Consider the following 22631-nt stretch of genomic DNA (forward strand, 5'->3'; position numbering starts at 1 on the left):
GTCATGTCTCCATGGTTGTTCAATCTGTTCATGGATGGGGTAATAAAAGAGGTACAAGGTAGGGTAGTGGATGTTGGAGTGGCCCTGGTGAGAGAGGATAGTGTTTGGAAACTCCCTGTACTGTTGTTTGCAGATGATACTGTGTTGTTGAGTGAAGACAAAGGGGAGCTGCAAGGCTTGGTGGATAAGTTTGGGAGAGTGTGTAAGAAACGGAATCTAAAGGTGAATGTAGGGAAGAGTAAAGTGATGGTCTTTGAGAGAGGTGAAGTCAGTGAATGTACAGCAAGGTTGGATGGTGAGGAATTGGAAAATGTGAGTACGTTTAAGTACCTGGGTAGTGTGATGAGTAAGGATGGAGGTTTGGAGGGTGAAGTGCTTGAAAGGGTACAGCAGGGAAGAAAGGTTGCTGGTTCTTTGAAAGCAGTGATAAGAAACAGGGAAGTGAGCATGGAAGTGAAAAAGTTACTACATGACAGTATTGTGATACCAACTCTAACGTATGGAAGTGAAGCTTTGACGTTGTTGGAAGGACACAAGTCAAGAGTGAGAGCAGTGGAAATGAGTTATTTAAGAGGAGCCTGTGGAGTCACATGGAGAGACAGGCTGACGAATGAGGATATAAAGGAGTGTTGTGGTGTGGATGTGGATGTGATAGGAAGTGTTATGAGGAACACACTGAGGTGGTTTGGCCATGTGGAGAGGATGGAGGGTGAAAGACTGACGATGAGAGTGTATGTGAGTGAGGTGGAGAGGGGAAGAGGGAGGGGGAGGCCGAGGATGAGATGGAGGGATGGGGTGGAGAGGCATATGAGAGAGGGGGGTGTGAGTTGGGAGCAAGGCAGTGAAATGGCGGGGGACAGGACGACGTGGAGGCGATTTGTTTGTGGCCACCCCTAACGGGATTGAGGTGTCTGGCAATAGATAGATAGATAGAAAGATTTACTACTGTACTCAGTAACAATTCAACTAACATTTTTTTTTTTTTATGTGAGGAAGAAGGAACCAAAGGCCACAAGCCCACAATAACTGTTCCTTCCAAGAGGAAAACAAAATACAAGAGAGAGCCAAATTCAAGATCTGATCATTTCGAGATGCCTGGACACACTGCGTTTGAAAGACTGGATCACAGGAAGCAGGAAATACAGACAGAGGGAGACAGTCCCAGAGTTGACCTGTTGCATAAATGAAGGACTGGGAGTAACAGTTAACTCTTGCATTAGAGAGCTGGACAGAAAAGGGATGAGAGTTTGCTGCTAAATGGGTGCCACGCACCTGTCGCAGAGGTGGAGGAATACATGCAGACAGTTCAGAGGAGCAGTGACCACTGAAGTAGCGATAGAAAAGAAATAAAGATGCAACAGTGCGGCGAAGAGACAGAGGTTGAAGGGAGTCAGTAAGAGGAGGAGAGTTAATGAGACAAAAAAGCCTTTGACTCCACCCTACTGAGAAGAGCTGTATGTGGGGAACCTCCCCACACATGAGAGTTGTACTCCACAAAGGGGCGGATAAAACCCCTGTACAGAGTCAACAATTGTGCAGGGGTAAAGAAAGAACGGAGTCAGCTTAGCACACCTAATCTCTTAGAAACAGATTTTACAAGAGATGTACTATGATTTTCCCAAGACAAGTCCCAAGTAAATGAAACCCCAAGCATGTTCAAGGATGATGCAGGATTAAGCTGAATATTATTAAACATTAGTGGGTACACCTGTGGAAGATTTTGTCGGGTTGATAGGTGTAAGAACCGAGTCTTTGATGCATTAAAAACAACAAGATTATTTTTACCCCAGTCAGAGATACGAGCCAAGTCAGACATTAGGTGTGCCATAGCCTCATCCCTTGTTTGTTGAAGTAACTGCTGAGATGGACGTTATACCTGTAAATGCTTTATTAACTTACTAACATGCATTATATGTACTGTTGTTGTTGCTAAGGCCCCAGGCTCATCTGGACCTGAACCTGATGGACTGCAGGATGAAGCTGTCCTCCTCCAGTAGTCCACATTCCCCCCCTTCAGGGTATAGGGAGGGAGATGACACTTGTGCAACCAGGAAGTGATGCAGCCTGGTCATATCAGTGCCACAACATGAAGGCATCCCTCTTTAGACCCTAACCATACCAAACAGTGATTATCTTTTACTTATCTTTGACTTTATACTAGGTACTGATTATGCAATACATTATGATGTAAAAAATGTTATCACCATTAAAAACTGCTTACAATTCTTATTACTGGATCCTGGTACTATGTTTTAAACACACAGGCACAGCTACACACTGATGATAAAAGATAAAACAAAAAGCCAAATGGACTCCAGTGCTAAGCCACTTGTGAGCACAGCTATTTTTTGATGGACGTACTGTTTAAGGCCAGGTTAAGACAGACTGGTAAACAAAGTGCTATAAAGCTCACACCCCTGTTCTGCAACCACAACAAAAGGTTGGAGCAATGTCCCAACAGAAGAAACTCTGATATAACTAACGTCCATAAAATAAATAAAATACAACGAATTAACAACAACAACAACAACATTAATAATAATAATAATAATAAAAATAAAAACAATAATAATAATAAAAATAAAAATAATAATAACTGCCTAGCCCCAGGCTCCTACGTTCCTCATGGGGCAACGTAGGATTGGATGATGGATGGATGGATAATAATAATGATCTATCTATCTATCTATAGCCCAATGCCCTAATCCCGCAAAAGGGTGGCCGCAGACAAAACGCCTCCAAGTCACTCTGTCATCCACCATCTGACTACCCTCCCCCCAACTCACTCCCCCCTCCCTCATATACCTCTCAACTCCATCCCTCCACCTCATCCTCGGTCTAACCCTTCCTCTCCCTCCCTCCACCTCACCTACATACACCCTCTTAGTCAGTTTTTCATTCTCCATTCTCTCCACATGTCCAAACCACCTCAGTGTATTTCTCCTAATCTTCTCAACCACATCCACATCCACCCCACAGCGTTCCTTCACTTCTTCATTCGTCAACCTGTCCCTCCATGTCACTCCACACGCTCCTCTCAAGTAACTCATTTCCACTGCTCTCACTCTTGACTTGTTCCCCTCTTGCAAGGTCCACGCCTCACTTCCATACGTCAGGGTAGGGATCACAATAATAATAATAATAATAATAATATCAAGTGCTCATGCACCAAGCAGTATGTGTTGAGGTTAAGACAAACAGTTTTGAATCTAACTTTAAAAACAGAAAAGTATTTAGCAGAAAAAAAAGCACACCTGATCTACAGACAAATATACCATGAATGATCTCCCCGTACAAAAAGTGCCATGCACTAAGCAACTGGTGCAGAACTTATTCTATATCAGGAAGCATTTCTTGAGTTTGAGTTTGGTTCAATAAAAGCAAAACTGTCAATAACTGTCTCCCTAAACAATACCATTAATACAAAGCACCAAACCATACGTGTTCCCTACATATCACCAAGTGGGTTGATGGAGGGTTAGTGCGCCTCCCCATAAAACAAATAACTCAATATCAAATGGCCACCCCTTATGGGATATGAAGTCCCTATGAGGCAAAAGAATATACAAACTATCTTTATTTTTGGTAGAGATCAAGAAGATATAAAAATTTACTGTGCTCAAAGAATTAATGAAACTATGTCCATCAGTTTCAAACATATTTTAAAAAGTACATTGGACTCAACAGAAGAGATGCCTACGACCCAATATACAAGGGATGATGAAAAGATGTAGGCTTTAGAACAGATAGCTACTTGGATTTTGGAATGAGACACTTAAGACTGGTAACACTGCCTACATACAGTGCTTGAATATTATACAATGCTGATATAAAAAGATGGCAGCAGCTTTCTTTTCATTTATCTTCCAATCAGCGAACTTTATATTGCTGCTCGTATTCACACTCTCTTAACCCCTTCAATCTGATGACCAAGCTTCTACCTTATTCTTGTTCCAACCACAAAATTTTATTTAGCCTACATGTGACTTTTTGAACTGGAAGAGTATGATATTGACCCTTCCACTCACAGAAATCATTTTTAACTTAAACAAATCCCCAGGAAGCAGCAAGCATGAACTAATAAAATACAGTAAGTCCTTGTTATGTTCCTTTTTTTGTTTTAAGTACTTTATTGCAACTAAGTTCAGTGTAATTGGCAAATGATCACCTACAAAGTCCACTGCTATCTAATAAAGTTGATTTATAAATTTCTCCCAGGTTTCAATCGCAGCTGTATGAAAAATGTTATGATATATCAGAACATATCCTTGTTCCTTATCATACAACAAGGACTTACTGTACATCATCACAGTGAAGGAATTACCCTCTTCACTAGCAGACATCTGAAGAATGTTCTGTATTATTCTTGCCCTACTCAGTCTGAGATTTTTTTTTTTTTAATAGGATTACTAAATTACAGCTTCCATTTATCTGCTCATTTCAATATGGTTTCCCTCTACAGTACTGAATTGTCTGGATCTAGACAGAATAAAGTTTAAAATACGTCATGGGACTGAAGGGGTCAATATATCTTCAGCACTGTCTACGTACCGTGGGTGGTGTGAGGGTCGGGTAGCAAGTCACTGGGTGGGTCCTGAGACACAGCAGGCAGTGTCAGGATCACCTCCAAGCCTTCACCCTCATCCACCTCCACCTTCACCTCCCCCTCCACACCTACACTACCTTCACCTTCACTCAGATAGTCTACACTCTGACGATTCACCCACGACTGGTGTATGGCATCATGAACTTCAGCAAAATCTGTAAGAGTGCGAGCGAGACTAACTGAGACATGCAATTTAGTTAATTAAGAACTGATTACCCTTTGGTGCATGCTCAGGTTCATGCAAAAATTATCAAAAGCAATAACTAAGCCAAGAAGAATGCATTACTTTTTAATCAAAATTATGATGTCATTACATGCATCTAACTGCTTAAAACTAAAACCGTATATACCAAAATAGAAATGCCAAGCTTATTGAAACATGCTCTCTTCACTACCTAATAAAGCACCAGAAATGCAAAATAATTCTGAAGCTGAAAGGTGTAAATTCAGATTAAATACACTACTGGTATGGTTAAGAAGCTTTTCGGCACTACTGATAGTCTACAACATTAGATACCACTGACCACTATGGCTGGGCTACAAGGGAAGATAAAACACTGCACCACTCACCAACAACACTCTGTGGTCGCAGCTTCCTCCCATGTAGACTCTTTCTCTTGGATGCCAGTTGGGGTGTAGCCTATGGGAGGAGCAATTATCATCTTTACATTCTGTTAATGTTATCTCCGAAATTGAAAATTAAATATGATGCATAAATTTTAATGATGCTGTTTATTATAAATTTTAAAGAGCAGTCAATATAAACTGCAAAATACACTTCAACATTTTATAACAATGACATGCAAAATAGTAATTAGCAAATTATAGCTCACTGGAGTTCATGCAACCTCCTAGTGGGATGCTCCTAATATGAAGCAAAATTTAAGCAATGAAAAATGAGATGGCTCAAAACTGTAACACCTGGTGATGAAGAAATGGATTTCTGCAGAGGAAAATACAAAAAAAATAATGCTGCTACATGGTCATGAAAGCATATTATGAGAAAGAGAGTAACCCCCTTCACCCACCTGTTGCACACAGGCACAATGATGGTGAAGAACTATTTCAGCATGGCAATAAATCAAAGAGAAAGATTATATCATTCTGAGAAATTTATTTGAAATTCCTCAAAAATTATGCATTTGTAACTGACAGCAACAATGTGATGCAAGTGATACACAAACCAAAGAGTGGTAAGGCAACTGGTAGCTCTGAGGCTGTTCACTGAACTACTGAAAACTTCTGGTGATCTTCTTATGTAGACTGATGGTAAATGATTAATTCAAAACAATTATCTGTACATAAAAAGGAATCAATGCCAGATGACTTACTGAAAATTCAGACTGTGAAAGTTTATTTACAGAAGGTGGTGAAATTTTTTTTCTGATGGAGCTAGGATTCCATGGACTTTAATGATGAGTGAACGGAAGTGTGTAGTGCTACTCTCGGGTGTCTGCCCTGTCCTCTCCTCCATCCTTCTTTCCTTCCATCTTCTTCTGTCTTTCTTTCCTTCATTCTTTCCTCGTCTTTCTGGCTGTGGGTGACTTTACACTTCCTCTTCTGTCTTTCATTCCTTCATTCTTTCCTCTTCCTTCTGCCCGTGGGTGACTCTACACTGAGTGACAAGCCAAATGGTTTCCTGTACACCAGGAAACCATTTACTATGCTGGATGGTAACCATATAACCAAATTCTGACGCCTGGTGGTTTAGTGGGCAATTATGTGCTCCAATCGGATTGAGCCGGTGAAGGTTTATATCCAAGTGATGGTTGGGGCTTATTGCTCATGTATTGCCACTCAGGGATGAGTGAGGCTGGTCACTCTCATCTTAAATGTCAGGACCAACTGCCTAGCCCCGGGCTCCTACGCTCCTCATGGGGCAACATAGGATTGGATGATGGATGGATGGATGGATGAACGGAAGTGTGGCTCATTGAACTGGGTTTAATAAACTTGGGCTGTCTGGACACTGCTACTCCTCACCCTGCCCTTGGGTGGGAAAGGAGGTCCAGATGATGATGATGATGATGATGACAAATGCCAACATAAAAAGAAAGACCACACAGCAAGGCTGGAAACAAGAAAATTCAGCATCAGTTCACTCCAACCCTCAACACTACAATCCTGCACTGATGTGAAACTTAAATGGGAAAGTGTCAGACTAGTTTTACAAACAATGAAGTGTACAGTAAGCAATATATGATAATATGACGCTTTCACCCTCACAATGCTTTTGTCCAGCGAGTGAGTGCACAGGTTTGGCCTTCTTCTTACAAGGTGCTTTAATGACCAAAAAAGAAGTAATCATGAAAATCTACTTTGAAACAGCAAGATGAGCAAAGAAATATACAGTGTGCACTAATATATTAAAATAACAATATATGATCTAGATGCATTACCAGATTCTCTCATGAAATGAGAAAAAATTGTGAGGAGAAAGTTATAATAGTGCTTTTGAAAATATAGTACAAGATATTGTTGCTGTGGCTCCTGGCTCACTTGAGTGCAAATGTCCTTGACATTACTTATATATGTATATGTATATATATATATATATATATATATATATATATATATATATATATATATATATATATATATAAAGCAATAAACAAAACACCAGATGAAATATTCTGCAGTAAGTTCAAGAAAAAACACAATTACTGATGCTATGCATACAGCTGTAAATGCTGAAACTGTAAAGGTACTCTTTGTAAGGTAAACACAGTACAGTTATATCTCATCTGGCATGGATTAGTAATTCGAAAAAGTCTAAAAAATAATACAAAAATGCTAAACTGTCCACAGAGAATACTGTGGCCATCATCATCATCATCATGAACTCTTTCCCATCTACTGATGGTGTGAGGTAGAATAGAGAAACACAGAATAAGAAAGAATCAAATTCAAAGTGGAAAACTATCAACAGCACATCAAGCCGCCAGAAGCCTGACTCCATCTCACAGGCCTAACCATCCGCACATACTGTATTGTTTTTCTTCAGATATCCTTACAGATGTTTGTCACAAACATCTTCCACTTAATCATCACGTCAAATGTCAAATTAACACAGGGTGCCAACACCCCTCACCTTCTGAAACTAGCCATAGAACTTTCTGGGAATAATTAACAAATGAGGTGCTTATGATATTAAAGCTCAAGTTTCTTCTAAAACTCTTAACCTATTTCTGTGACTCTGAAATGAACTGGGTTTGAACATATAATAAACAACTCCTTTGCTATACTGTGGCTAACTGATCGGAATGTGCAAAGGGAGACTAACTAAGGGAATGCATGTGAGTGAGGTGGAAGGAAACATGGGGGAAATGAAAACTGAGGATGAAGTGGAGGGACAGGGTGGAGAGGAATGTGAATGAATGGTGTAAGATGGAGTGAGGGCAGTCAAATGGCAGAGAAGAGGGATATAAGGCAACTTATACTGCCAGGCCCTCTACGATTAAAAGTATTTGACAACAGACACATATAATAAAAAGATATATTCAGTGTTACGACTGCTAGGTCTTAATCTGTGGGTGTTACGAATCACTGCGCGACAAGTTTGGCTGATGACCATTAGTTTCTGAAATTCCCTCCCCTTCCTGTACTGGAATAGGGAAATGGTGACCACAAAATCCACTAGTCATAGTGCAAACAGATTCATTACTACTGTATGATGGAAAGAACAAAACAGGGACACACTTCTCCTTAGATGAATGCATTAAAAAAGATTGAAGAATAAAGCTTCACTCTGTAACTCAACATTCATGTAACATTGGGAAAGAGACCTAGGATGATAAGGATGATGAAATTAAGCTTAATATCACTCTAATTAATAATTTCTCCCTACAAAAAATGTATTACTTCTCTGAACAAATAATCACAGAAACAGCACTATTACTTTCACTGAACTTGAATTACTACAAAACGTTTTCCTCATTCTACTAGTAATAACGATTAACCAGCATTAGTTAGTGTTTTCTTTAAAGAAAATAAGTTTATAGAGGGCTATGAAGAGTTCATAAGTAAACTAACAACTGCAACTACAATAACAGAACTGAGAAACTAGGTAGTTGCAGCAGCACAGAGATGAAAAGCCAGCGTTTCCTGCATGAAAGCCAAATATAAAGAATGTTAGTGGCAAATTAAGATGCTACATATGTGTGCAACTGCTACAGATATTCTGTGTGTGAGGGCACAATACACAAGGCAAACACAAGACAACACATACTTACGAGGTTCAAATATTCCAATTTCTGTGTCAGCAGAAAGAGAAAATGACAGGGAGGTAAGGTAAGTTCCCAACACCAGACAAGACAGACAATATAAACTATCTACAACATTTTCTAGATCAGGCTGAGGAGTTAAAATTTCAACATAAATAAAGTTTATGAACTTCAACACTGCACATATAATTTAATGATGTATTATAAATTTCAACACCAATCTCAACAATGATTTATACCCAGCATATGATAGTACTGCTCATCTATAATTTCAGTTATTAAGAAACAAAGGAATACTGTATCTATAATACTGAATATGAAATCTCAGTTTAAAGGCCAAGCAGTCTATCCCTGAGTTCATAATGCAATATAATTATACCATAATAAGTCATATAACTTATGGATTCTAAATACAATCAAACATAACAAGACATCTAAATATATACTAGTACTTATTATGGACAGGAGGAATACCATCTCATCATGCTTTGAATGTGCTGATAAATATAGCTTACACTGTATACCCTTTAAGTATTATGCTGCTTTAATGTAATGAGGTTCTGCAAATTTACAAATTATCAGTTATAATCATCATGTATCATAACACATTACAGTACAATACAAACATCTGTTATAATAATAATACCAAGTACCAATGACAACTTTCACAAAAATGATAAATTAAAAAATCATGCATAAAGGTATGTATGTGATAAACTAAAATTATCAAGCATTCTAAGCTTGCACTTTACACTTCTTTTTGCAAAGAGAATGTCATGTACCGCATGTGAAACAGATGTCAGTAGTGACAGAAAAAAAACAAAATCAACTTCAAATCCAAACTTACAGTATATCTGAGTCTCACATCTAAAGGTAAAAACCAGTATACTGATCATACAGCATTTTATGCTTGTTTACTTCTTGTTCAAGGACAAGGCAATGGCGGGCTAAATATTAAAGTATATAATGAGTTTTCAGCCATACTCCATATATGTAGTCAATTACACTCAAAGTAAGCTTCCCTGTTTACATGCTTGTGGATACTTGTAAAACATTATGTTCCTAAAACTTTACAGAATGTTGTCCTGTACACAAAACCCTATACCTGTACTTATATCCAACATTTTTGCTGCATCAAATGTGTCTTGTATGAATGGTGTATTATACTGCATAAGAGAGCAACTTGCCAAAAGGTATTAATATTTTTCTGGGTGTATGTCTGCACTGTAGTGTAACTTCAATAAAAAAGTAGAAAAAAATATAGTACGACATCATTCTCATATGAACTAAATAAACAATGGTTGCAATACTACACACAATGTATTTCTACCAAGCAAAGATGACATGAACCTAATTAAAATAGTATGTCTGTCAAATCTGATTACTAAACAAGTAAATATGACACTGACCAGAGGTGATGGGTCTGACTTCTGACTGGTGGTGTCATCACCCTGGCTAACAGTGTCTGAACGCTCACTACGGGAAGATGATTCACTGCTGCCTCGCTCACGCCCACCCATCTCAGTACCAGTTGATGCCCTCTTGCGAGGACCTTCACCTGACTGTTAACACGAAAGAGGGTGAACAAAACAGCTGTACATTGCACATAATATGATTGGTTTGAGTTCATAAAAGAATTTAAAATATTTACTGCATTTACATTTACAGCAATGAACTATGACAATCATAAATACAGTAAAGTAATATACCTCTACATGACATGACAAAACCTACCATGTTCTGTGGGGGCCATGTTCTGTGGGAGGAATTCTTACAGGTCTATAGCAAATTTAGTAAACTACATACTGGTATACATACCTATAATCTGCAGTGCATAATCTTACCTTATTTATAATATGTCTCAAATGAATACATCGTATCAGATGCTGGTATGTCTCAAAAGATTTATACAGTACTGTAAAAAAAAAAAAAAAAAAAAAAAAAAAAAATCATCACCACAAAACTTACAGTAAATACAGCAGCTACCTGAAACTTTAAACACTGGGCAACTCTTGCTCACATACTTAGAGAATGCTGGTCCTGACAGGACTGAAAAGGACAGTGTCTTACCAGGTTTTTACAGGTCTTGGACAGTGACTCAACAACCTCGTCAATGACCCGATCTGAGACAGTGGAGGCAACAGCCAGGTTGACCTCATTGACTTTGTTCAGTAACACTGACCCTGCCTGCTCTACAATGGCAGACTCCACCAACTGGTATGATAACTGTAAAGAAAAACAAATATTACATATTGTGCTGAATATGATAATTTATGTTTAAAAACTGTACTGCAATAACAACCTACATATTTTAGACAGTATGATATATTTTTATATGAGGAGACTGATGTAAACAGAAAATGATGAAGTTCATGATACTACGTTGTATAAATCAACAGAAAGTTACACATTTTAGTTAAGCATACATGCAGAAAAAGAGAGAGAGAGAGAGAATCAATCCAGTGTTTGATACATTACATACTGTAAACCCTTGATTACAGATTCACATAAATGCACCGTACAAAGCTCAACAACTGAATAAAAGTACGAGTCCATGTTTAAAAAATTCCCAAGCACATTTACCTCAATCAATTGGCCTTAAAGCCATAATCTGCTTACAGATTCTTAGAGCTCAATAATGTATACCCAAATATAAATATTGTGGCAAAGTAAAGAGCCGGTTTTGGCACTTAGTTAACCCTTCCAATCCTATTATGTACTTTCTGTTTCTTACTACCACCAGGCATTATTATTAAACTTGGGACAGCCCTCTTGGAACCAAGGGATTACTGAAGCCTATATTTAACAACTTCATTCTGAAAACAATGAAAAGTTTCCCCAAAGATGAATAAAGATGTCCAGTGGTTATCAATAACAGAATATAAGGTATATCTTTGGAGTGCACTGGTCTGCTTTCATCCCACAGAAAATCAAGTGTCTCATAACTTCACCTATATTCCCATCTCTCCATCTTTAATTCTGAGTTGCAAGAAAAGACTGCCACTAGAATATGATGCTAGTCACAAAAAGATACTATGGAAAGACCCCTTGATTTCAGTTTGTATTTTTCTTTTTAATTCTTGTTATCAACCAACGATTCTGTTTTGCTTAGGTGAGACTATTTATAATAGTGAGACAAGATACTGACTTCATTAACCTCTTCAGTACTTCAGAACTTTCCAATGCTGAACAATATATAGTATCGGAAAGGAGCAGGAATAAGTTTAGAAAAAGATGTCACCAGATTCAAAGTAGATCCTGTGAAAACATCTAGAGTAAGTAAGGAATGACCATACCTGGGACTTGGCCATGCATGCAGCTCTCACGTCGTTGACCACCTTCTCGTCGCTGAGCACATTGGGACACTTGTCTTGGGCTGAACGCACCATGCTCTCAACTGTATCCTGTGGGAGTAAAAACATGACAAATAAATGACTTCATCTTATACACAGGGGATTTCAAATGTAGGGAAGGCTCAGAGTGACAAAGACAAAGTAGATCGAAAGACTATTTTGAAAATTGATGATTGGACATGATGATACCAAACTGGACTGGATTTGGTTGTGGACAAGAAGGAAGGTGATGATAAATGAAGAATGCTTGTGACGAGGATGAGGAATAAAATAGCAACATGAGCTGATGCGGTATTATAAGATGAGACTATACTATACAGAAGACAGGGAGGGAATGAACTGCTTATTGGTAATATGGATAAAAGCATGTATGAGTGGAGCTGTACGAGTGGAGTGGAAGAATGCTGTGATGGCCCTTGTGTACAAAAGTGAAGTTAACTGAACTGTGTGTAAAAATCAATTATCATGAAGTATGTTGGCTGATGGAGGAAATAGAAAAGGAAGAATACAGATGATATGGAAGAGGAGGAGGAGGAGGAAATGCTTTCAAACGCAACAGAGTAACATGGAAGTGTTTTGCCTTTAGCCACCCCTTTTGGGATTAGGGCATCTGGCTGGCTAGATGGATAGATAAGATAGATAAATAGACAGAGATGGAAAAGAGAAATAGATACAGACAGATGGATAGACAGATGAGTGTAACAAACTATAAATTCCTAACACCTACACAAGAGGGGCTGGTGAAAAATGGTGACAAACCTGGAGGTAGTTGGTGATAACGGTGTGCAAATCGGTGGAAATCTGGTGCAACTTGGTCTCTATAGGGTTACCAGCCTCATCCCGCCTCAGCACAACATCGTGCAGGTGCGAGATTAACTGCAAGGAGAGGAAATACCATCGTCATTGCTAAATTCACAATCATCATTATCACCATCATCACCATAACTGCAATGAGAGGAAATACAACCATCATTGAAAAACCCATCATCATCATCATCATCATCATCAACACTACTGCATGAAAAGGAAATACGACCATCACTGCAAAACCCACTAACATCATCATCATCATCATCATCATCATCATGACCATGACCATCATCATCACCGCAAGAGAGGAAATACGATTGCCACTGCAAAATCCACAATCATTATCATTATCATTTTCATCATCATAATTGTCACTATCATCACCATCATCTTTTTAACTGCAAAGAGAGAAAACACAATTGTCATTACAAAACTCATCATCATCATCATCACTGTCCAGATGCAGAGAAAAAGAAAACATGGCAGAAGAAGAACTATCAACAGAAATCACCAAACAATTTATTATTATTATTATTATTATTATTGTTGTTGTTGTTGCTGTTACTACTACTACTACTACTATCATTATCATCATCATTACCATTATTATTATTATTATTATTATTATTATTGTTGTTGTTGCTGTTACTACTACTACTACTACTATCATTATCATCATCATTACCATTATTATCATCATTACAAATTCTCTCTCTCTCTCTCTCTCTGTACGAAACAACGAGAAACTGAATTCGACCAGATTGTTAAGTAATGCCTTTAAATAACAATAGTCTCTCTCTCTCTCTCTCTCTCTCTCTCACACACACACACACACACACACACACACACACACACACACACACACACACACACACACACGGAAATTGTTTCAACTCTCTTGTCCGAAAATAAGAGTGTGCGGGAGAGTATCGTGTCCTGTCTTACAATACATGCCATGACGTAACTAACTTTTTATTTACCTATCTATCTATCTGTCTGTCTGTCTGTGTCTATCTATTGGTCTATCCGCCTATTTCCATCCATATATCTAAATCAATCAATCTACATCCATCCATTTTTCCATCCACTTATCTATCATTTCATGTATTTATTTATTTATGTACATATTTATTTTTGCAAGGTCAGGGAAACTGCATAATCAATACCAACGCCCATTCTTCCTGCAAACATAAATATTACCGCTGTGATAAAGAGAGTAATATTCACAATAAATAAATAAATAAATAAGAGTTTGTTATGTGAGAAGGGTTATATGTTTTTATTTCTTATATATATTTAAAAAAAAGGTCACATTCCCGTCGGATAAGGAAGCTCCCTAACACGATAAGGAAGCTCCATAACACCGTCTCCTTACCAGTTTATTTCTGTATGTACCATTTTAATAACTGGTTTTATCTTATTTACGCAATCTATGTCGATAATATAAAGAAATAAATATGATACACAAGACTAATAAGGTGTAACATGCAAAATAAATCGCTACGAAAGAGGTGTTAGTAAGCTTCCTCACCCTACGAGAATGTGGGCCTTCGCGACGAGAGGAAAGAAACGAAAGAAAGCAAAGAAAAAGAAAGCAATGAAGAAAAGTAAGAAAGCAATGAAAGAGAGACAGAAAGACACATCAAGAAAGAAAAGGGGAACTGATGGAGTTATGGATGTGGGTGAGAAACATCGATTATTATTACTGAACTCTAAAACAAACCCTTCGTCTTGTAGTTTCCTCGAGGCAGGATAAAATCGTCTAAAGGCAGCAAAATAATACAAAATGAGGTTCTTTTATTCTGGGGGTTTAGGAGGACGCTCGGGGATTTCTGGGGTTGATTTGGGGCTGAGGAGGTGGATGTAAACACTAGCCATTAGCCCTGTCATGATGAGTCCTTTGTTTCATTCTTCTTTTTGACGGAGGATTGTGGCGGGAGAGGATGCAAACTGTTCCTTCCTGAGCTGTCAAGGTCACGATGGGGAAGTTTGAGGGTGTAAGTACCGATTTCCTGTATCCTTGGTAATGACAACGAGGAGAAATGATGATCTTGCTACGACTAAAATAACCCCCCCCCTTCCTTCCCTCTTAGCATGCATGTGGATGAATGGTGTAAAAATTAGTAATATTGACGACTGAATACGTTGGGAAAATGTGGGAATGCAAGTTTAACATATGGCATCAGTCAGACTGCCGCTAATATTTACGAAAACAAAGTAACATCATACCAAAGAATATACGGTCTTCAAAACACGTCAAACACACACACACACACACACACACACACACACACACACACACACACACACACACACACACACACACAAAGCGAATACAGATTATAAAACGACAAATAAAACACGAGTACAAAATGCTAAAACTGCCAAACACTGACAACGTCACAAATACAGACGAACGAAGACCATTTCAAAATTTACAATCCCATTTACCAGACCAGGAAAAACCATGGGAACAAGAAATAAAGTACGACAATCTGAAACTATCCATACTCATACAGCACAAAGGTCACTTGGTATACAGATAAGGCGGTAATTTACTAGGCGGGCGAAGCTTAGTACGGGTGTAATCTGGCAGAGCAGCAGAGGCAAGGATCACCTAACCTGGCTTAACCCTGGCGTAACAAGACCCACCACTGCCCTCCACACAGGTGTTTGTAGGCAGCCCGGCCTTACAAGGTCTGGGTCACTCTACACTTGGTTTGTTTCTGTCTGACACTCTGCACTTGGTCCGTTTTTGTCAGACACGTGATAACTCTCACAACTTGAATACTAAATCCTGGTTGCATGAAATTCGATTAGTCCTAGCTATGACGGGGGAGTAGGTCTCCTTGGTTAATAATCAAATCGATCCTTCAATATGACTACACTTGGCCATCAACTGAGCTGAAAGGGGTTAGGGATCTTGTGTCAACTTGAAAAAAACACACTATCGTACACTTCTCTCAGTCTATACATCAACAACTTTCCACGATGCCTTGAATAAACAACACATTTCTAGTACCGAAAAGTCGGAAGTGTAGTTCAGATTTTTTTTTACTTCACAAGAATTGCAGTCAAGCGGCAATTAAAGCCACACCAAGTATGCTAGTGAGGCCGTGACCCCTGGCAGGCAGAAAATAACCGCGGAAATTGTAGCAGACAGATCAGTGGACAGGCCAGAAGAGTGCCACAACAGGTCTGCTTTCATCTGACTAAACTATGCCACTGTAAATACTTGAAGTCGTAGTTGCTGAAACTCGATATGCCTTTTATGAAGTTGGAATACGTATCCTTGGTCACTAGTCAAACCAACCCTCCAATCTGACAATACTTGGCCATACACTGAGCCGAGGGGTGTTAGGGATGTTGGTCGGGCTATAACAACGTCGCTTTAGGACCAGTATGTAGTATCAGCGTTGGCGGGGCACTAGCGGAGAGTGAGGTAGGCTGGCACCGTATCCACGTCTCATGCCCGACATGCCTCTTCACCTGGCACTCTCCCAGGCACTCCCAGACCCGGCCCTCACCCAGTCTGCCTGTCTTCCAGCACTCACCCTCACACACGCCCACACACACAATTACCTAATGCACTTACACGGAAAAGCATGCTGCCGCCACCACCACCACAGGCTGCCTAATCCTAACCATACACTAAACAAGCCTAATCACAAGCATTCACACTCATAAAATACAACCTGAACGTGTATGGTACTACTACCCGCCACGTTTGGTGTGTGTATGTCGGCTACTACAATACATAATCATACATAAACATAAATGTCATTCAACATTTTAAAATAACGTACAGAAAATGTCAATTAATACAAATTAGTATAGATATATGTACAAGGCATCAATAGTCCACAAACAACAACAACAACAACAACAACAAAACGCACAGGCAACGTATGATAATGTGCTGTAAATCTTCTCAAGGTTGATAGCAGAGTAAAAAATAATTTAAATAAATAGATGAATGAATGAATGCCATCTCAGCCAGGTTATATGGGGCATGGATGTGTGTGTGTGTGTGTGTGTGTGTGTGTGTGTGTGTGTGTGTGTGTGTGTGTGTGTGTGTGTGTGTGTGTGTGTGTGTGTGTGTGTGAGAGAGAGAGAGAGAGAGAGAGAGAGAGAGATTGTAAACCGCCCATTTCTCAGGCTTCACTATACGGAAAAGGGGGACACCACACCCTATCTTAAAATCACCCTAGACTCTATACTCATTTCACTCTAACTTGGCCTAAAACTGCCATCCCTCCATCCTGAATACTGAGATCAACAGAGTAACATTATAACAGGATGCTGGCCACGAAGATGAGCAACGGAAATGATGAGATATAGCATACCGGTAGTCTTTCTCTGCCACTGAAGTAGGTGAAATGAGCTGCAAAAGGACGATAATCTGGGCCAAAGTTAAGGTGAAAGGAGTATAGAAAGGAAGAGGTGTTGGGGAGCCTCCTTGCCCAACGAGAAATCCATATCGTCCATGTTTCACTTTCCATTGTCTCCTTAAAACTAATCTACCTTAAACTGCTTCTTCTCGATCTGCCACTCTATATACAGGGCGGTCCAGATTTTGCACCCCTTTGCCAATTCTCGTGTGTGGGAACGGCTCAGTCTGCTGATATGGGCGTGTGAGTTATCTGTGTTGACTCATATTGACCGGTTACCTATACTGTACTTATGAATGTACCAAATAACAGTTAGACAGAAACACAAATAGACAGATATAGACAGACAGAGAGACAGACAGATGGATACACAGAAACAGATATTTAATTGGTTTTTACTTCCTGTTAATCTAATGAGAAAAAAATGATGCATAATTTGGTGACGCTTCACGAACCACCGCAACACACGAACATTACCAAAGGCGGCACAATATACGGACTACCCCATATAACCAGACAAAAGGAAGTAGATATGCGGAAGCCATCACCTGTTATGTCGAGAATGGCCCGCAGATGTCAACCCCCCTTCCTCTCTCTCTCTCTCTCTTTCTCTCTCTTAGCGAGGCACGATAGGCTGTAGCAAAATTAATGTTCTCTCTGTTTATATTTCCTTCAATTCGGTGACGCAATTTCAGTTTTGTTCTAGGTGACGTAATTTTTCTGTTCTGCATTAACCCTTTCAAATCGATGACCCAGTTTAAGTTTTTGTTCTTGTAAATGTCTCCTCTCTTATTCTTGCTAAGTTTTTTTTTTTTTATGTTCTTGCTAACGTATTTTTATTTTTTCTTGCTCCTTCCTAACGATTCTGTTCAGCTTAAGGAGACCGCCACAGCACTGAAGAAGTGAATACAGGCTGCAATAAAGGCAAAAATAAACTGAAGCAAAAATAACGCAATATTGTACATCATCACAGTGAAAGTTAAAAAGACATATTGATAAAAAAAAGAAGAAGATGAATCGATAAAGTAAAAAAGATACTAAACTGGACAAACAAACAGCCTCAAAACTTTCTATATGCCACTAAGCGCTTGAAAGTCAGGGAAACCGAGCATCATTTTATTTTTTATTATTTTTTTTTTTTTTACTGCAATCACATAAGGAACCTGTCTTCCCTGAGTTGCCAAATCAGAAAGCGCTAGTATGTCGACAGTGTACAGGACTCCTTAAATTACTATAAATAAACTGCAATAATGATCTGCAGAGACAGCAAAATAGGGGTGCAATCTATAATGGGCATCAATATATGGTGCTAGACTGAATCACCACGATGCCAAAAGAGTTAAACAGACGACTTAAAACTAAATATGTAAAAAAATAAATAAATAAAATAAATAAAAGCGTCTTAAGTGAGGATTTTCTCGTGCAAGTCTTTTTTTCTTTTTACTTGCACGAAGATTAAGCACGATCTTACGCATCTTCTTACAATCAATTCCCTTACAGCAAGTATAGACATTTTCGCTTTCTGTATTTGTACCATGCAATCAAATTTACTTCTACATCTTAAAACTGTCCTGTATGTTTAATTATATTGCTTATCGCGGCAGACTGCATCAATAACATACATTAGGATATTGAAAGGCACTGTCCACAATACATCTCTCAGGAAAAGACGTTACCAAATATCCAATACCATTACTAGTGCCACCCAATGAGGATCTGCAGGCGTTCTCTCTCTCTCTCTCTCTCTCTCTCTCATATTCCAAAGAGCTTAACTGTTATCTAGGAAGTGAGAATCTAGGTGCCATGGTGAGAGGCATGGGATTTAGATTATGGGATTTAGGTGATGATTTAGGGGATTTAGATTACACACACACACACACACACACACACACACACACACACACACACACACACACACACACACACACACAACCAAGCCAACGAATATATTAAGCACGCGCGTAGTAATTGTGGGGGGGGGGGTAAAGCGTTCTTCGAATGACATAACTCTAGACCCTAGCAGAAATTTCCATGTAAGCGAAAATCTGACATTAAAACACCTCAAGTCAAGGCAACGGTGCAACATCTATCTCTACCTTTCCCTACCCTATGAGTGATTTACCTTCCAGATTCCGACGGCAAGAAGGCCAGTGATGACGAGGAGGGACCACCAAGACTCCGGCCACATACTGAAGGGCGGGGAGCAACACGGAACAATACGGGGAAGGACGATGTTGTAATGTTTATTTGTGTGTTTATTGGGATCCCTGACTCACCGCTACTTTCACCCTCGTTCTCCCGTTTGTCCCCTCTCTTTCCCTTGTATTTCCGTTCCTTTCCTTTCACTCGTATATGCTTTTTCTTCCTTTTCTTTAACTCGTATGTCTGTGTTCTTCCTTCATTCGTTCTGTTCCTTTTATTTTGTTTATGTTTGTCCCTTCCTTTCACTCGTGTATTTATTTATTTTTTCCTTTCTTTCACCTGTATGTCTGTCCCCCTTCCCTTGGCTTTGTTTTTGCGACACTCCTGCACTACTCTTTCGTTATGATGATACTGAAAATCTGCAAAATGATGGAACTAATGAACTGTTATGAACTCTTTCCTTTTCTTTCATTTGTAAATTTATTTCTACATAATTGCTGTACATTTTTTTCTTTCAAAGTATACTAAAAATTAGCAAAATGATGTCGGTATTAAAAATGGGAAAAAGAAAAAGAAATTACTAGTGTTTTCCCTTTCTCTCACTTATACACTTGTTCCCTTGCTTTCATCAGTATACCTATTTTTGAGATGGGCTGCCGTGCTAGGCTATGCGATTTTACGTACTGTACAAGAGCACTTCTATACCTAAAAACTACATTAATCTGATGTTGAAATATCGGCAAAATTATGACAGAAAAGTAGAACAGTTGCGCCACCTCAGTAATTCCACGAGATCACTCACACCTGTCGATCAACATCACACTTTTATTAACTCTTTCAGTACTTTGCTTTTGTTACCGCCATAAACATTTTTTCAGCTAAAGAGACCCCTCGCATCAATGAAGTTACTCAGCTTTATATCACAGCAACTTTAGTATACAACATCCTGTCTGCCAATATCACAAAACACACATATATTAAGGGCAACGCATCACAGCACTATGCACGCAGGGCAGGTGACCACCACCAAAACTCCTCTGCCTTACCCACCCACCCAGCCTTCACTACCACCCGCCACAACTGCTTTCTATCGCCACTTTCACCAATGTCCAGGGGGAGGGGGGTATAATTCAGCGTGTATGTTTGGTTTCACTGCCCCGCCACCACCACCTGTTTGGGAAATAACCGGTGGGCAGTGTAAGACAGGCTGGCACACTTAGCCCTGAGCCACCACTACCCCACTAGCGGCACTGTCCTGCTGTGTGGTGCTAGGGAAGCCTTGAGTAATGTCGTGGTCTGTGGCGTAGCATCTTCACGCTGGCCCCCTCACCCACCCCACCCTCTCAATCTCCCCCACCTCTCACTCACCCAAACCCTCTCAATCTCCCCCACCTCACCTCCCCCCAAAGCTCTCAGTCTCCTCCACCCCACATGCCCCTACCCTCTCAATCTCCCCCACCTCACCTCCCCACTCAAGCTCTGTCTTCCCCACCCCACATGCCTCTACTATCTAAATCTCCATCATCCCACATGCCTATAACCTCTCAAACTCCCCCCCCCTCACCTCCCCCCCCCACGCTCTCACTCTCCACCACCACCCATGCCCCTGCCCTTTCACTCTCCCCCACCCCACATGCCCCCACCCTCTCAATCTTCCCCACATCACCCACTCCCACCCTCTCAACCACCTCACCACCTGCATTCACCCTCTCAACGTACCCCACACCACCTACTCCCATTCTCAAGCTCCCCCACCTCCCCCCACATCCTCAAGATCTCCCCCACACCATCTACTCCCACTTTCACCACGCACCTCATCCCACCTGCCAACTCAACCTCCCATACATCACCCTCTCAACCTCCCCCACTCCCTTACTTCATCCTCTTCATCTCCCCCACTCTCTCTGGCCTTCCCCTCTCCCTCTACCCCTGACCCCTGGCTCGCACCTCACCACCTACACACGTCATCTGCCCCTCGCCCACTCCCACCTCTTGCCAGCTGATACAGTCACGTACAAAAGTTTGCCTATGGTTCCACTGCGCCTGATTCACGCTTGAGGCATGTTCACACCTTCCATCCCTGACGCATCGTATCAACAGAATAATATCCTGAGATACCGAGCCTCTCTCAGCTTAGGAATATTAACCAGCAAAGGTTAAAACAGAAGAGGTGAAATAGTCGGTTAACTTTTGTCCCTGCCTGTGCTTACCCCCTGCCCCTCCTCTTCACATTACTCTACCTGTACCTACACTTCTTAGGCCCGTACTGTCCTTAGAACCTTCTCCTTTGTGATTTATTCCCGCACATGTGCAGGTAATATTCACTTTTGTATTATATTTCTCCGGTATTTCATTTATGCAAACTGTCGATACTAAAATGACAAAAAATAAAAATAAAAAAGTATCATCCAACCTTTCTCTCTCTCTACCTACCTACCTATACCTATCACCTACCTAACTACATACCTACATACAGATAAGAATCAATAAATCTCTCCCACGCAACAGTTCAGATGGCTAACTAAAGTGCAGTGAAGCAAAAAGAAAAAGAGGAGTCTGCGTGAAAGCTAATCCTTCCAGAGTGGGAATGGCGCGAGAGAGTAGCTAATGGGATTGCGAGGCGAGGGGGTGACTGACACGGCGGCGTAACTCAATCGCCGCGGAAAAAGCGACAAAAACGGGAAAAGCGACACAATACACTATACTGCGTTTGTTCTTACCTGACACAGATCCCTAACCTTTTCCAGCCTTGTTGATGGCCAAGCTTAGTTTACCTGATAAAAATCCCAAATCTTTTCCAGCTTAATTGATGGCCAAGTGTTGTTTACCTTGACAATGATTTCTAACATCTTCCAGCTTAGTTGATGGCCAAGTGTAGTTAGACTGGAAGGCTGATTTTACTTCACTGTACAGTACATTGAAAAAGAACCACAGGCTTTCTCACCCCGCCCCCCCCCCCCAAAAAAAAAAAAAAAAAAAAAAGTGCTGTACCTGTTACTACGTAAAAAAAAAAAAAAAAAAAAAAAAAAAAAACTCATTACCAGGTGTGTTGCGAGAAATAATGAACTTTCTTTTTCCTGCCTTCAGATGGCTATATTTAGAAGTC

General features: G+C 40.0%; 1 protein-coding gene across 1 annotated transcript in view; it reads right to left on the reverse strand.

Moving 5' to 3' along the window:
• The window catches only part of LRR (capping protein regulator and myosin 1 linker 1 leucine rich repeat protein), a 130713-nt gene that overhangs the window by 24065 nt on the left and 84017 nt on the right, over nt 1–22631 (reverse strand). The window contains exons 18-24 of the mRNA XM_080277394.1: nt 12942–13058; nt 12126–12233; nt 10900–11055; nt 10239–10391; nt 8839–8859; nt 5177–5246; nt 4552–4761 (exon numbers count right to left, since the gene is read on the reverse strand). Of these exons, the coding sequence (XP_080133520.1) occupies nt 4552–4761; nt 5177–5246; nt 8839–8859; nt 10239–10391; nt 10900–11055; nt 12126–12233; nt 12942–13058 (835 nt within the window). The remainder of the gene's footprint in view (nt 1–4551; nt 4762–5176; nt 5247–8838; nt 8860–10238; nt 10392–10899; nt 11056–12125; nt 12234–12941; nt 13059–22631) is intronic.

The sequence above is a fragment of the Coenobita brevimanus genome, chromosome 69 (assembly GCF_032717465.1).
Source record: "Coenobita brevimanus isolate Jiangsu-jjx chromosome 69, ASM3271746v2, whole genome shotgun sequence".
Lineage (NCBI taxonomy): Eukaryota > Metazoa > Arthropoda > Malacostraca > Decapoda > Coenobitidae > Coenobita > Coenobita brevimanus.